Source organism: Habropoda laboriosa, unplaced genomic scaffold (genome assembly GCF_001263275.1).
Source record: "Habropoda laboriosa isolate 0110345459 unplaced genomic scaffold, ASM126327v1 scaffold41, whole genome shotgun sequence".
In the NCBI taxonomy this organism is placed as follows: domain Eukaryota; kingdom Metazoa; phylum Arthropoda; class Insecta; order Hymenoptera; family Apidae; genus Habropoda; species Habropoda laboriosa.
The window spans coordinates 1,159,475-1,175,901 of record NW_017100164.1 but is presented as its reverse complement, the minus strand read 5'-3'; the positions used below and the strand labels follow the sequence as shown (position 1 = coordinate 1,175,901).

Here is a 16,427-nt window from a genome sequence, read left to right as displayed (position 1 = left end):
ATCTTAAAATCATAATACTCTTGTTAATTGACGTTTTTAGAATAACGGTTCTCAGCACAGAGAATCTGTGAGAACTGTGTAAATAGAATTTATGACAAAATGCAAAAATGTTACTTTTCCTTCATATTTTTACTCTGTGCGTTTGATATGGTATTCGGTTGTTACAAGTATTTTATACGAATGTTAACTGCATTACCATGTTTCATGAAGTTTTAATAAGTGTTTGTATGCTCTATCAGAAATATTGAGAGCAGCATTCATTATGCATAAATCAGTCTCTCCTAACAGACTTAAACCACATAAACCTAAAAAATCAAGCACACATATTGTATATTTACTTTTGTTAGGGAAAATGTTTGCACATATTCTATTTACTACATACCTAAGTATGTATGGAGGGGATCTGGAAAATAATCAGCAAACTTTGCAAATCCGCCTAAAATACTATCTTGAGTTTCAAGAAGGAATGCTCTATTCTCATCAGGGTCTGATAATTTGCTAATATCAAGCATTTCTAATGTTGCACCCACCCAAAAACTATAACAAGTATCAGAAGGCTTTCCAGGCCGTCCATGAAAGCCACCATCTTGCCTCATAAGACACCACCTTTTTAGACGGTTTAATTGATCCTCTGTCAACACATTATGAAGCTCGTTCATGAGAAATAGACTAGCTACAGCACAAAATGTAGATCCTCCATGTGATTCAAGACCAGGTCCTTGGCCCATTGCTCCATCATATGACTATAATCATTGTTGAGATATTGTGCTATGATAAAATTAAGTAGACAAAGCCAGTTTTTGTTAATATTCTTTATATGCAAAATAAAAATAAGAAAATATGGAAACTTACAATGCTCTGTAAAATGTAGTTAATAGCTTTTGTTTTGTCAATGCCTGACCAATCGTTTAAAATTGTAGATATACAACAAGCACAATAAAGAAACCTCATATCACTTTCACATCCTGTTATAATAGCTGTAAACGATCCATCTGGGTTTTGACAAGCTTGTATTCCTTCAACAATGGACTTTCTGTCGACTCTACTTAAATCATCTCCCAGAATACAAAGAGTAACTAATCCAATATATGTCATTGCTAAATGACCACATTGATATTTTGGAGCATCCTTTGGTATTGTTGTAGAAGACTGAAAGCCAGAACGTGGCCCAGCTCCCGTAATTTGAAGCCTATAGATCCAGTCTATTGCCCCTGATTTTGTTTCTTCACTAAGATCATCTAAGCAATTCAATATATCTAGTCCAGATATAGCAAAAAACGCTATAGCAAGCCTAGAACAATCATATTCTGCCGAATCACTAGGCATTATTTGCAATAACCTCTGTAAATATTTCGCATGCTTTTTCTTCGCTAATTCTGGTGGCATGCTGTGTCGTGTCGTTGTATAATAAAAAAAAATAATACTTCAAGTATACGCTGACGTATTGAACAGAAGTGTTACTTTTGAATTTGTTGTGCAAGTGGAAAAAGATCCCATTAGAATTATAGTAGGACCTACTAGAGAGCGCTTCAATTCTGAAACGATAAGAGTAGTTACTACTAGAGGGCGTCGAAAATAATTCGTTGAACGCACGCGTCACCGGCAAACTAGCCCTTTCTTGCGCACGCCGGACGTTCGCCGCAACACGCACCAGCCGCGAAAATTTCACAAACTACATACTGCCCCGGAAAACGGAGATAACGAGAAACACGCAGTAAGTTAAGTTTCGATTAACCGTATAAATCTGTCCGCTTCGTGAATACTTTCTCGCGGTAGTTTCTCTGGCTAGTACGGTAGCGCGTTGATTTGCGCGGAAGTAGTTTGTCGGAGGACGACGCAGGGTTCTCGTGGAAGCGGCCACTGAGGGCGCGGCATTCTTGTAATTGTTGCGCCCGGCTCCAACAGAATAACCAATAGGAGCCGCGGCAGCGCCGCCATTCTATCGAGTTCGTGGCACGCCCTACAACTTCCTCCATTGTCCTTCTTTCCGGGATTCTCTGCGAGGAAGGATGGCTCAGAACAATTATTTTGGGTTTACTCACGGCGGAACGCAATATGGGTACGAAATCGATTGCATACCATAATTATTAAGTAGCTAGTGTTAAGTTTATCGAAAAATCGTGGCGGTAACTACGTTGGCGGGAGTAATAACTGTTCGTTAAAATCGGTGCACGCGAGAGCCCAGCCGGCTTGGCCGCCATTTCTTGCTGAGAGTAGAGCGTCCATCGAGCGTCTCTCCCGGGCACGGATCCGATAGAGGTCTTTTTCGTTTTGCCCGTTTCCATTTTCCATTATATTTCTCGTCTGTAATTGAATCTATTGTTCTTTCGAACAGAGCGACCAGCGCAGCCGCTTATCAGACTGGTCAAGCGGGATACGCAGTAACTCCAGCGGCAACCGCCGCCACGTATACGCAACGACCCGCTGCCGCCGCGGCTACAGGTTACGAAACCTATCAAGCGGCCGCTGCTGCAGCCGCGACTGGAACCACGTACGCTGGTAAGCTCATTTTTATAAATTTTTATTTCCTTTCTTTCTTCTTCATTGTACGTAAACGTTTTCCATGCTCGTAACGTGGTATCGTGAAATCATCTATCTCTGTGTGTTTTTCTTTATAGCTGCTAATCCGGGTACTGTGGCTCAAACATACGATTACGGTTACGGACGTGCTGCACCGGCAGCTACATACGACGCTACTAAAACTTATTATCAGCAGCCTGCAGCAGCTGCAGCAACTTATACAACTACTGAAACACATTATCAAGCTGCAAAACCTGCGTATAGTACAACTAGTGCTTATACAGGCACAGCAAGACAAGCTACTACTACTGGACAAGCTAAAACGTACCAAGCATCGAGTACAGCTTATCAGCAATCTAACCCTACCCAAAGTGCTACCTATTCATCAGGATATACAGCACCAGCTACACCTGCTGCTACACCATCAACAGCGACAAATAGTAAGTTTTCATGGAATAATATGTTACATATAAGTATATGTTAATGTTTTTCGCCAAAATTTATAATCCTATGTAAATGTCCTGCTAACCGTGATGTAGGCACTAATAACATGAAATTGATCCTCTGGCTATTCAAGTTGATATATATGAATGATACATGAAATTCTGTTAACATTTTAAGCCATGACATGGTTTAAAAGTTTAGCAGAAATACATTTTTATGAAAATTACAAAATTTGTATAGAGACTTTTGAATAATACACAACATACTTGGTAAATATATTTCATCAAAAGAATGAAGTATTCATTTTGATGGGTACAAGTTAGTAGAATGGTTCCATGAATACAAAGGATTGACTCCTCCAAAGTTTGAGGTTTCAATTTCATTTCCCTTAGAAACGGCGAGTACAACGTATTCCGGCTACGACGCAGCGCTATATAGCGCTGCGACTATGTATGTAGCCCAACAGAGTGCAAACAGCAATTCAACTAACCAGAAGACTGGAGGTTGGCAGGGCTACGGACGGAAGGGATTTGGCACTGGAGGGGGAGGGATGAAGGCAATGCGGCCCAAGCAGCCCCCCAAGCCTCAACAACTACACTATTGCGATGTCTGTAAGATCAGCTGTGCTGGACCTCAAACGTACCGTGAGCATCTAGAAGGACAGAAACATAAGAAGAAGGAAGCTTCTCTGAAGGTACCACAGCAACCACCACCACGTGGGGCAGGCAACAGTCTACGTTGCGAACTTTGCGATGTTACTTGTACCGGAAACGATGCATATGCTGCTCATATCAGAGGTGCTAAACATCAGAAGGTTGTAAAATTACACACAAAACTTGGGAAACCAATACCAAGCGCAGATCCAACTGTTTTGAATCCAAAACCAGCAGCAGCAGCAGCTAAAACTGCAGGAACTAAAAAACCTACAGTAACAGCTACTCCTAAGATCAATTTTGTAGCTTGTAAGTGTTGCTTGTTGCTTTTTATACTTTTTTTCTAAGATTTTAGTTATAGTATTATTACTATTAATATCACAATGCTTACAGCTGGTAATTTAGGAACTGTAAATCAAAATCAGACTGCAGAAACTAAACCGGAAGAAACTGCAGCTGAGGAAACTGTAGAGGAAACAGCTGTAGATGAGAAAGATATTCAACCAGTTGGTCAAGAGTATATAGAGGAAAACAAGTCAGAAGATGGAAAAATCATAAGCTTTAATTGCAAGCTTTGTGAGTGCAGGTTCAATGATCCTAATGCCAAAGATATGCACATGAAAGGAAGGCGGCATAGGTTCGCATATAAGAAAAAAGTGAATCCTGATTTGGTTGTTGATATGAAACCAAGTCTTAAACAAAGAAAAATGCTGGAAGAAAAATTACGTAGGCAACAAATGCGGGACGAGTACCTACGCCGTAGGGAGGAAATCAATCAATTAGGACCAATGGGTCCAATGATGGACGAAGAAATGATGTATTGGGAAGAAAGACGACGTTATGAAGAAGAATGTGAATATTACGAATGGTATCGACGTTATGGACGAGGACCTGGAGCTCCGCCAATGCCACGTCCTTTCCCAGGACCACCACCAATGATGATGTTCCCTGGACCACAGAGGAGGCCAGATTCATCCGATGACAAACATGTGTTAGCTCATCATACCACTATTTATCCTAAAGAACAGGAACTGCTGGCAGTTCAGAAAATTGTTTCACATACTGAAAAAGCATTGAAGTTTGTTTCTGATACATTAGCAGAAGCCGGTAATTACTTGCTCGCTTTTTATTAATTTCATATTTTCTATTATATGTTTATAACAAAATCGAGATATTGGAATTGCAGGCAAGAAACCAGCACCAACTACCACCAATGCCACACCATCAACTACAATTACACCTGCAGCACAGCAACAGCAGCAGCAGCAGCCACAACAACAGCAGCAACCAAATGCTGATGCAGTAAAAACAAAAGAAGATCCCGATAAGAAAAAAACAACAACACCGCAGAAAGAAGATGGTAGCGATGGAAATTTATTCTCATTCCAAAAGGAAAAAGAAGATTCAAGGATATTAAGGGGTGTGATGCGTGTTGGTAATTTGGCGAAAGGGCTTTTATTGTCTGGTGATAACCATGTTTGTCTTGTGGTTCTGTGTGCGGAAAAACCAACACGGTTAGTTGAAAAATCATTCTGGCAAATTATTCTATATAAGTCTCACATATAAATATTTTCGTAAATTGTTTTCTTTTACAGGACATTATTGAACAAAGTTGCTGAAATTCTTCCGGCACAGTTGAAGATTGTAGCTCCCGAAGATACTTACAATGTTGGAAAACATCCAGAATCAGCTGCATTGACTGTTTCAGGAGGCAGCGTGACTGTTAGCGTAACGCTTACCAGTCCTTTAATGCGTGAAACGCCTAAACCAGCAGCAGCTGCAGGTGATTTGATCGTTTTATATTTTCGTGGTGGCCAAGAAAAGGATAACTGTAATAATTTTAGAAATTTTACAGAAAGCACCTTTATTTTCATGCTGCTTTTCTCGAACACGTGGTTTATGAATTTCGTTTGTTCTTTTCATGGCCCGAAAAGCTTCTTTGTAAATTTTTTTAAGCACCAGGATGATGCAGGGGCAGCCACGGACTTCAACGGTTGCCAGTGTATATACGCTCTAACATACAAAATTCCTTTCCTTTTTCAATACAGCTGCATTTTAGTGTGTCCACGACTGAGAGTATGATTCACACAATTTTAAAAAGCACTGACAAAAAGCAAACAAAAAAATGTAAGAGCGTACATAGAAATATAATTAACAGCCATTTTTTAACGGAAAAGAGAGAGCGTAAACTTGATACGATTAGTCGTCGCATTTCTTCGTTTTAAGTTAATTTGTAGTAGTATAATTTTATAAGTTCCACCGATAATAGTTAAGCTGGAGTCTCCATTAAGGAAGAGAATATATGCTAGTACGAACGTGGACACGCTTTTGGTATGAGGAAAACAACGCTGAGGCAATCTTAAAACTATGGACTTTTTGATCATGCATTGATAATTTAAAAAGAAAACCCTCTATCATCGAATGCCGTACACCATAATGTACAATGTACTGTCGACTCCTTATTCTCTAACCGATGATTCTTTTGATAGCGTTACTTCAACGTTCAATTTCGAGTAACGCTGTCAATGTGAACAAGAAACGTCGGTCGTTCTTTTAAAAACTTGTTATGCGAAAAAGGACGTCCACGAATAGGAGTGACGCATCATTGTTTGTGTACTACATTCGATTTAGGTTTATTTTTGTTTCAATGAGAATGTTTTAGGCTATGCCCTCAAGTTTAATGCACTTGAGTTAAAATATAATTATATATATATATACATATATATACATAGAGGGAAAACCCAAGTTGGGCATGATCAAACACTCTAAGTGTTGTCTAAGCGTGTTGTGCTTTCTTTGTTGGAATCTCAGATAATGCTGGACAGCAGCAACAGGGAGCTGCACAACCGCAAACAACGCCCGCGGCGCCCGCCTTGACGAAACCAGATCCACCAGATGTACTTCCCAAGGCTAAGTGTTTGGAGGCTTTAGCTGCACTCAGGCATGCCAAGTGGTTTCAGGTTTGAATCAATCAACTCTCAGTTCAAGAATCTCGAATTGTCGGTGCCATTTTGTTGGTACTAACGACTGTTTTCTGTTATTTTTTCCTGTTACGCGAAACGCGTGCAAGTTGTCCTCTCTCTCTGTCCGCAAAAAAGAGCAGTCTTAGAACTTCCAGCCTTGTGACGATTTTATTTTTATTACCATCTATCTTCTTGTTGATATGATTTTGTCTGAAACGTTTATTTGATCACGTTTGACGTTTGACAGCTTTTATACGTCTGCCAATCCACTTTATCCACTAAGGTTTTATTTTCTAAGAAATGTTGAAGGTCTTTGTAGTACAAAAATTTATTTGTAATTTGTAATCTACAATAGATAAAATAAGTGGATGGTAGTGGCAACATTTAGGTATTGGCAGTTTGATTTACAAAAGAAAAAATAAATAAAAAAAAAGGATAAAAAAGAAGTATATGTACAGCATAATTTCGAAAAAAGAAGGAAGCATCGAACGTGCAATCAGATAGTCTCAGGCAAGAAGTTTAAGCATTATGTAAGTGTGAATTATAGCATTTAAAATAACAATGCGCATCAAAAGCATTTACATTTGCTTTACTTGAAATCATCAACATCCAGAATAATAGGAAACTACAGATAATCGTTTAAGAATACATAATAAAATCGTTTTGTTTATAATACACTACTAAACTGCTTCGTGATGCTTATGATCAAGCTTATTCATTATTCTGGATTAATCTTAATGCATTGTAGCCTAGACTGAGTCTGTTCTAGGTCTGTCTTAGATGTTCTTAAAGTTAGTGTAATTGTTCTTCATAAATATGTACTTCTGTTTAATACTTTCTACGCAATGTGCGTTGTAAGCACTGTTAAATAATTGAAAGACAGACAAGCACAAACACACAGTGGTGTCATAAGTATATCGGGTGTTTTTCGATTACGAGTTCAAGAGATATATTTGGCACATTAACAAGTGCGCAGTTTATTCTGATATGTTGTACGTTTTTTTTTAAATATTATGTTAGGTATTAATTGTTCAGGAAATGCTTAATAAACACCCGATAATTTTGATATGGGCTAATATTTAGGAGCTATTAGGCACGAGGCTGGGAGGATAGCTAAAGCCCACACAAAGCAAATTAAAAAGTAGTTTAGGGCGTCGCATCTCCAGAAGACTCAGAGATTTTAATGTGTATATTAAATTGTATGTACTAAAGTACTGATCGTATTTAACAGGCTAGAGCAACTTCGCTGCAGAGCTGTGTTATGGTTATTCGCATAATGCGTGATCTTTGTAACCGTGTACCTACTTGGGGACCATTAAACCCATGGGTTAGTATTAAATACTATTTTATCAAATAAATACCTTAATTTAATAATAAGTAATACAAAAATTGAACGTTCAATAATTCTTTTAGGCATTGGAACTGCTAACTGAAAAAGTGATCAGCACTGCTGGAGGACCTCTCAGTCCAGGTGAAGCTTTAAGAAGACTTCTAGAATGTGTTGCTGGAGGAATATTGCTTCCAGGAAGTCCAGGTGTGTATTATAATAGGTTGTCATTAATTTAGAGAACAAGTAAAAAGGTTTATATTTTTCAAATTATACTTGGAACAAAAAAAATGATGATACTGATGACGAGACTGAGCATACTGTGAACTCCTTTGTAGATGCTTAAATCGAGTTTTTCGGTTTTTGTGTCTCATTGGAATTCTTCGCAGTATTGCGTAGATGATTTGGCAATCTGATTTTTATGTTTTATACACAACATTTTGTACAGTTTGTGTTAAAACATAGTAACTATAAATGACATATTTTTGTACAGGATTGTCTGATCCATGCGAGAAGGAACCAGTTGACGCAATAGGCAATATGACAGCCCAACAAAGAGAAGATATAACTGCTTCGGCGCAACATGCTTTACGATTAGTCGCATTTCGTCAAATCCATAAAGTTCTGGGTATGGAACAACTTCCACCACCTAAATATAAAGGCCGATTCGCTAGGAAACGAAGACGTGACAACAGTAACGGAGAAGGAACAGATAGTGAGGCTTCGAAAAAAGATAAAAAAGCAGAGGAGATCAAAATGGAGATAGACTCCAAGTAGATCTACCAAAATATTCGCTTTATCGATTTACTCATAACTTATATAGTATAAGAAACAAATTTTTTCTCGTGTCAATTGCTTGTTCAATGAAATGTTTCTGTACTGGAAAGATGTCAAAATTTAGAGCAAGACTAATTGATCTATTAATATGACGTTATAATTATTTGGAGTGTAAGAATCCTCTTGGACAATTTAGTGGCATTGTTTTAATTCGCAATCATAATTTTAGTGGCGAAAGATATATCGAACTAGGTCAGATTACGTCATTGTACCTTGACTTTGTTTTTGAACGTACAATAAAATATCGTCAAGTTGTAGCGTTGTTTTTACTAGTACTAAGTTCAATATTTTAATGACAAAAATTATGTATTGCTTCGTTTGTTATAAGCAGTTTTATTTTTAAGCAAGTTCCGAGTATCTTGAAAGTAAGAAATGCAATATTTCAAATTTAATTTGTTAATTTCAGTTTATGTAAGCACTACTTCAGTGTTATTATGAAATATGGATGCTGTTACTTTTAAGGTGAATAAGAAAAGAACTTCTTGCAACTATTTTATTGCAGGTGTTTGAAAAGATCTTTCCCAAACAGGCAATTGGTACGATTAGTTCCAGCACTAGGATTTTGTCGAAGGAAAATGATGAATGCGTTAATTAGTTTGAATTACTTATTTAGCTATATTTCAGTCACAATGTATGATGAAGTTTAATAGAAAGGGCGGTAAAAAAAAAAGAAACTGAACATTTATAAGTTTTTGAAGTTAAGAGTAGGTTAGTTTGTATTGAGAATTCGTGTGTATGTTGTGTGTGTAGTCGTAAAGAAGTGCAGAATGTTTTCCTGCGCTAAACAACTGTCTTAACACCGTATGTTCACGTCGCAGAAGATTCCAAGAAAGCAGAGTTGCAAATCGATTATTAAAATAGACGCTTTGCTGTCCAATGAGGGTTAAGTGCACGTGTCCAGAATTCTTAATATTTTGCTGTAGTTTTGTTTAAAAAAAATATCACACGAAGTCGAATATTACTTCAAAATGTTCATATTTAATCAGTTCTTTCTGACACAGTGTATGGATCTTCTGTTGTACACATGCAAATCCTCTTTGAATAAATCGAACATGCATGAGATAAGTATAAGGTTTTCTTCACTTCCATATTCCTCTGCATATTTAGTATTGTATAAGAGCTTTTCAACAATTAAGACGAATTAATAAGAATCCTCTTTAGTAAGAAGGCCACACACACAATAGCACTCTGATTGTATGATTATGATTACTAGCTAATTTTTTACATGAACAAACACTTGACATACAAAGAAAGTTAATTTATTTTTGGATGGCACCGAGCAGAACTGAGACTGATATTGTATTAATTTTTTAATAAAGGTATTAGGAAATAGCATGCAAAATTTTAAAAAATTCATTTAAATTAAGAATGTAATTTCTATAAATTATGAGTATAATTTCATATAACGGTGATTCTGTTTGGTGCAAACTAGTATTTTCAAGTAAAAGTGTTTAATGATCTAATTTCATAATTTCAATATTTTACAATTCCGTATTCTGTAGACGTAATACGGTTACTTTAATCTCTGAATGAACTGGCACATGCTTTAAATCTACATAAAATCGTCAAGCACTAGGCCACTTTCATTTCCTACTTTACAGTATTAATTAAAGTATACTTGTACATATTTAACTGCATGGTATGTGTACTTTTAATTTATTATCATCTTTTGAACCAAATATTAATGTAACGTAATGCGCTATACATTTGCAGGTATTTTACAAAGAAAATTCGCAAACTTTCTCCGTTCAGTGTTTAAAGCCTGTTAAAACATATATGTGTGTAGAGCCTTGAGGAATTTTGATTATGAATAATACGTATTATTTTTTTTCAGTATTAAGAATTCAATAATGTTATTGAAAGTAAGGTGGGAGTTACGTTATATTTTTTTATATATATAGAAAACCACATCAAACGTTCGCCGTGCCACTCTACTTACACGTTATTTTTAAGAACAATATCCGATTTGTTCCACATGACAAAAACTGTTTCATATTTTCTTATGAAACGTGTTCGAAAAATAAAGGTAAATAAATTTATATTGTTCTTAGAATTTAGATATAAAGTCTGCGAGTTTTCATTTTCTTCTTTTCTTTTTCAATGACTTGTAATTATTGATAAATTACGTAATTGTGTAGTTGACCAAAAAATGAATTACTTCGATGTTAATAATGAAACATTAAAAAAAATGTATATAGTTTATCATAAGTAAATGCCTGTTTTCGAAATTGTCATGTATTTCATGTAAAACAATCATATAAACAGAATTTTAATCTACTTTCACTAGTCATGATTAATCTAGTTGTTTTCTTTTGTCTTTTCATTTGAAATATTAGCTTTATTAGTAAAAGCAAAATATCGAAGATTCAAAATTATTTTCCTTACAATTTGCTAAAAATATTTGGTAAGGTATATCGTAGAAGACTTCCACAAGTAATTGAGAAAATAACTGGTTCTTTTTTTAAAACAATACATATTAATTACGTTGTCTCATGTAACATGTGTATGTTTAAAGTTCTTAAACACTCATTTAAATATGTATTAATAATAATGTATATACATGACCTTTAAATAAAATTTAATTATTTTCGAATTAAAAAATTCGTTAGTTTCAAGATTGTTGCATCATCTTAATGTGATGAAAATTTAATGTAATATGATTATGAGCTGCAACATGATTAATGAATTCTTTTCTATGTTAATTTTACGTAATTTTAACTTTCGAAATTATTATAATACCAAAATTATTTATATCGTGTGAAAACGTATAATTCATATTCTAAACATAACCTATCCGTAGTATATTCACGTAGATTCTTAATTTTTGCATCGTAGTAACTCGTAGTAACTGACTTATACTTAGCATAAATGTAAAAAATAACGAATTTACTGGAAAAAGCGTCATTGTGAAAAACAACGAATCATCACTTTCTTTTGTTTAATACTTTTCCGTGCGCCCTCTAGCCATTTATTATTATCAAAATGTGACAGTTCAAGAAAAAATATATATAAATCAAATTTCCAGTTGAAAAAAATACATTATTACAAAAATAACGATGTATTATAAATAATTTTAAAAAAAAGAATAGTTTAACAAAATTTACTATACAAAGAATACTCTTTGTCTCAGAAACCAATCGAACGTAACTGGTACGTCAGAAAATCAATGACAGTAAGAAAATATAATCCAATAGGCGTCTTTCTAGAAATCTTCCGACGTATCTGCGCATGATCAATACGACTCTACCACTGACATAAAAGGAACGTTCGCTGTGTGCTCTGTGCAGTTCTTCCGAGCATTTCAAAGTGATTTGTGAGGAAGAATACAAGATTTCTAAAATTTTGTTGAAAATTTTTGCTGCATTGTAAGCTACTTCTAAAGGAGGTAAGAATCTTTATATTGTGGCTGGCACATCTCCAGCTTTTCCAGAACAAACCATCAGTCAAGAACTTCTGCATTGTATATAATGAATTTTTCTTTTTTATTTAAAATTTATTGTCTCATAAATATTTGTAATTTTAAATGCTTTTATCTTTTATTTCATTTTGAAAAAGAAAAGGCTATGCAATAAAGTATTGATTGTGGCTATTGTAGCCTTGAGGGCGTGAACCGCAGATTTTGAATAGAAATCTATTTTTAAAGTAGTTTCGAAACACTGCTTATTATAGACATAAAGCATATACCAATTCAGTAGTAAAATTTCGAAATGTAAGAAACAAAACCTAATATTTCATGTAAAGGAAGTCTTAATCATACCAATAAACCGTTGCCTTTCTACTGCGTAGTAACCGAGAACAAAATGGCCGTTATTGATTAGGCCAACGCGACGCCATTATTACTAATGACATTTTACGATCATAGATTACAGTTTCTTATATGTTCGACAAAATATGGCAATAAATATAGGAGGAAAAAATTTTTTGAATACAGTGATTGTATTGCACGGCAATAGCATACTACGGAAAATGTTAATTCAAACTAACGTTTTTTAATTTTTTTTTTTTACCAGATAATCATGCAGATCTTTGTCAAGACATTGACTGGCAAAACAATAACCCTCGAGGTTGAAGCATCCGATACAATTGAAAATGTGAAGGCAAAAATTCAGGACAAGGAGGGAATTCCCCCAGATCAGCAAAGATTGATTTTTGCTGGCAAACAACTTGAAGATGGAAGAACACTCTCTGATTACAACATTCAAAAAGAGTCAACACTTCACCTTGTACTTCGATTGAGAGGTGGAATGCAAATTTTCGTCAAGACCCTTACGGGAAAGACGATCACTTTAGAAGTTGAAGCTTCAGATACCATCGAAAATGTTAAAGCAAAAATTCAAGATAAGGAGGGTATTCCACCAGACCAACAGAGATTGATTTTCGCTGGTAAGCAACTTGAAGATGGACGCACACTCTCTGATTACAATATTCAAAAAGAATCAACTCTCCATCTTGTACTTCGACTCCGAGGTGGAATGCAAATTTTCGTTAAAACTCTCACGGGAAAGACGATCACTTTAGAAGTTGAAGCTTCTGATACAATTGAGAATGTTAAAGCAAAAATCCAAGATAAGGAGGGTATTCCACCAGACCAACAGAGATTGATCTTCGCTGGTAAGCAACTTGAAGATGGACGCACACTCTCTGACTATAACATTCAGAAAGAATCAACCCTTCATCTTGTACTTCGACTTCGAGGTGGAATGCAAATTTTCGTCAAAACCCTTACGGGAAAAACTATTACTTTAGAAGTTGAAGCTTCTGATACGATTGAGAATGTGAAGGCAAAAATTCAGGACAAGGAAGGTATTCCACCTGATCAACAGAGATTGATTTTCGCTGGAAAGCAGCTTGAAGACGGACGCACACTTGCAGACTATAATATTCAGAAGGAATCAACTCTCCATCTTGTACTTCGACTCCGAGGTGGAATGCAAATTTTCGTTAAAACTCTCACGGGAAAGACAATCACTTTAGAAGTTGAAGCTTCTGATACAATTGAGAATGTGAAGGCAAAAATTCAGGACAAGGAAGGTATTCCACCTGATCAACAGAGATTGATTTTCGCTGGTAAGCAGCTTGAAGACGGACGCACACTTGCAGACTATAATATTCAGAAGGAATCAACTCTTCATCTTGTTCTGCGACTTCGAGGTGGTATGCAAATTTTCGTCAAGACCCTTACCGGAAAAACTATTACTTTAGAAGTTGAGGCTTCAGATACCATTGAAAATGTAAAGGCAAAAATCCAAGATAAGGAGGGTATTCCACCAGACCAACAAAGATTGATTTTCGCTGGTAAGCAACTTGAAGATGGACGCACACTTTCTGACTATAATATTCAAAAGGAGTCAACTCTCCATCTTGTACTTCGACTCCGAGGAGGAATGCAAATTTTCGTCAAAACCCTTACTGGGAAAACTATTACTTTAGATCAGATACCATCGAAAATGTTAAAGCAAAAATTCAAGATAAGGAGGGTATTCCACCAGACCAACAAAGATTGATTTTCGCTGGTAAGCAACTTGAAGATGGACGCACACTTTCTGACTATAATATTCAAAAGGAGTCAACTCTTCATCTCGTTCTGCGACTCCGAGGAGGAATGCAAATTTTCGTCAAAACCCTTACTGGAAAAACTATTACTTTAGAAGTTGAAGCTTCTGATACGATTGAGAATGTGAAGGCAAAAATTCAGGACAAGGAGGGCATTCCACCAGACCAACAAAGATTGATTTTCGCTGGTAAGCAACTTGAAGATGGACGCACACTTTCGGACTATAACATTCAAAAGGAGTCAACTCTTCATCTCGTTCTGCGACTCCGAGGAGGAATGCAAATTTTCGTCAAAACCCTTACTGGAAAAACTATTACTTTAGAAGTTGAAGCTTCTGATACGATTGAGAATGTGAAGGCAAAAATTCAGGACAAGGAGGGCATTCCCCCAGATCAGCAAAGATTGATTTTCGCTGGTAAGCAACTTGAAGATGGACGCACACTTTCTGACTATAATATTCAAAAGGAGTCAACTCTCCATCTTGTACTTCGACTCCGAGGAGGAATGCAAATTTTCGTCAAAACCCTTACTGGAAAGACGATCACTTTAGAAGTTGAAGCTTCAGATACCATTGAAAATGTTAAAGCAAAAATCCAAGATAAGGAGGGCATTCCCCCAGATCAGCAAAGATTGATTTTCGCTGGTAAGCAGCTTGAAGACGGACGCACACTTGCAGACTATAATATTCAGAAGGAATCAACTCTCCATCTTGTACTTCGATTGAGAGGTGGAATGTAAATTTTTGTAAAAATTCAATGAAAAAACCATGATTTTAGAAGTGTGGTCGTATACTTTCCGAATATAATATTAAAAATTAATTGGCTCGTGGTACCTAGTACCCTTGGTACTCGGTACTTGGTACTATTTCGCCTGTGCAGTAATCGATTATTCCACATCTTGATCTCGTTTTAATATGAAAAATTATATCAAATAGTAATGAATTTTTTTAGTTTTGTTCATAATAGCAATTGATAATGTGATAATTATGTTAATAATATACTGTGACAAATAAAAGTGCATATTAAAAATACACTTTTCTAAGTTATATATTCCTGTGTCCCGTGTATCATGTATAGAAATCATTTTATTATTTAAGAAAATACTTAGACCAAAACTAATAATTTAAAAAAATGCCACATTTATCTAATACTCCATATTTTATACTCACTTTTTATATTTTTTAAGATTGATTTTGCTTGATTTGAATTTCAATCTCTTGGTAACATTTCTGTAGTCGATATTTACTTCTGATTGTGGCATGCAGATGTCGCGCTTGAAGTCTGCCAGCTTCGTTTGCAGAAATGAACATTACATCGTTATCCAGTGTGGATTATAATTATATTAAGTTTGTTCAGTACTGATTAAATACACGGAGAAAATTCTACTACGTTTCTGTAAGTTGTTTGTTACCTCTTTTTTTAAATATGAAACTAGGCTTTTATACGTATAACATTAGTATTAGATTTTGTGGAAATTTCTATTTATTTCACATTTACATTTTATACGTAAATTGTAACATAATTGTATATTTCTATCTATGATTAAATAAATAGCTATACCACAGTTTTTTCTCAAATCAAAGTATTATTGCAGAACGATAACATAGGTGATGCAGTTTATTAAAAAAGATATCTAGTTCCAAAAATCAAGCAAAAAGTCGAATTACAATATCCTTTGCATTAATATTATAGAAACATATTCTGTTAAAATATTTCACAAAGAATATCGATTACGTTATACTAAAATATTAATAAATACTTATAAAGCTATAAAAACTAAATAACAGAACTTTAATCAAGTAATTCTGCAACAAGTATTCCTTTCACTATATTTCGATCTTGAATCGATTAGAATTACACGATGATTCTCAACGAACGTAAACTACAGTATATACTAATTTCTAAACCATTCAAAAAGCGTGCATTTGTTCGATGTATTCGTCTTTCTCGGGTGTATAACTTGTAATTTGTAAATCGCAATAATCCAAACGAGAATATAAGCATGCTACTCGAGCTGCTCGTCGTGTTTTCTCCAAATTGAACGAAATTGAACAGAGCGACGTGCAGCGGCCGGTGCCACTGGCGACGTACGGTCGGTCTACAATTATTTATACTTCAGCTGGCCCGATT

General features: G+C 35.5%; 3 protein-coding genes across 4 annotated transcripts; 2 read left to right on the top strand and 1 right to left on the bottom strand.

Annotated features, from left to right (window-relative positions):
- Positions 1-142: 142 nt before the first annotated feature.
- Positions 143-1,394, bottom strand: LOC108578593 (geranylgeranyl transferase type-1 subunit beta). Its single transcript, XM_017941958.1, has 3 exons — positions 853-1,394; positions 383-743; positions 143-305 (listed from the first exon to the last, which is right to left on the bottom strand). Exons 1-3 carry the CDS (start codon positions 1,384-1,386, stop codon positions 193-195), a joined length of 1,008 nt encoding a protein of 335 aa, XP_017797447.1. The 5' UTR covers positions 1,387-1,394; the 3' UTR covers positions 143-192.
- A 593-nt stretch (positions 1,395-1,987) lies between these two features.
- On the top strand, positions 1,988-8,684 carry LOC108578592 (zinc finger RNA-binding protein). Of its 2 annotated transcripts, none has more exons than XM_017941957.1 (11): positions 1,988-2,059; positions 2,336-2,499; positions 2,619-2,960; positions 3,468-3,926; positions 4,011-4,724; positions 4,804-5,131; positions 5,213-5,400; positions 6,429-6,577; positions 7,812-7,907; positions 7,994-8,114; positions 8,401-8,684. In XM_017941957.1, the coding sequence occupies exons 1-11, from the start codon at positions 2,010-2,012 to the stop codon at positions 8,682-8,684; spliced, it is 2,895 nt and encodes a 964-aa protein (XP_017797446.1). In that variant the 5' UTR covers positions 1,988-2,009. The 2 variants fall into 2 exon arrangements, with proteins under 2 accessions (XP_017797446.1, XP_017797445.1); XM_017941956.1 differs by having other exon boundaries at positions 3,357-3,926.
- Positions 8,685-12,032: 3,348 nt separating this feature from the next.
- Positions 12,033-15,051, top strand: LOC108578588 (polyubiquitin-A-like). The gene is given in 3 exon segments (XM_017941951.1): positions 12,033-12,129; positions 12,755-14,171; positions 14,174-15,051. Coding segments are annotated over 2 exon segments (2,274 nt in total). The 5' UTR covers positions 12,033-12,129; positions 12,755-12,760; the 3' UTR covers positions 15,037-15,051.
- Positions 15,052-16,427: the final 1,376 nt, after the last annotated feature.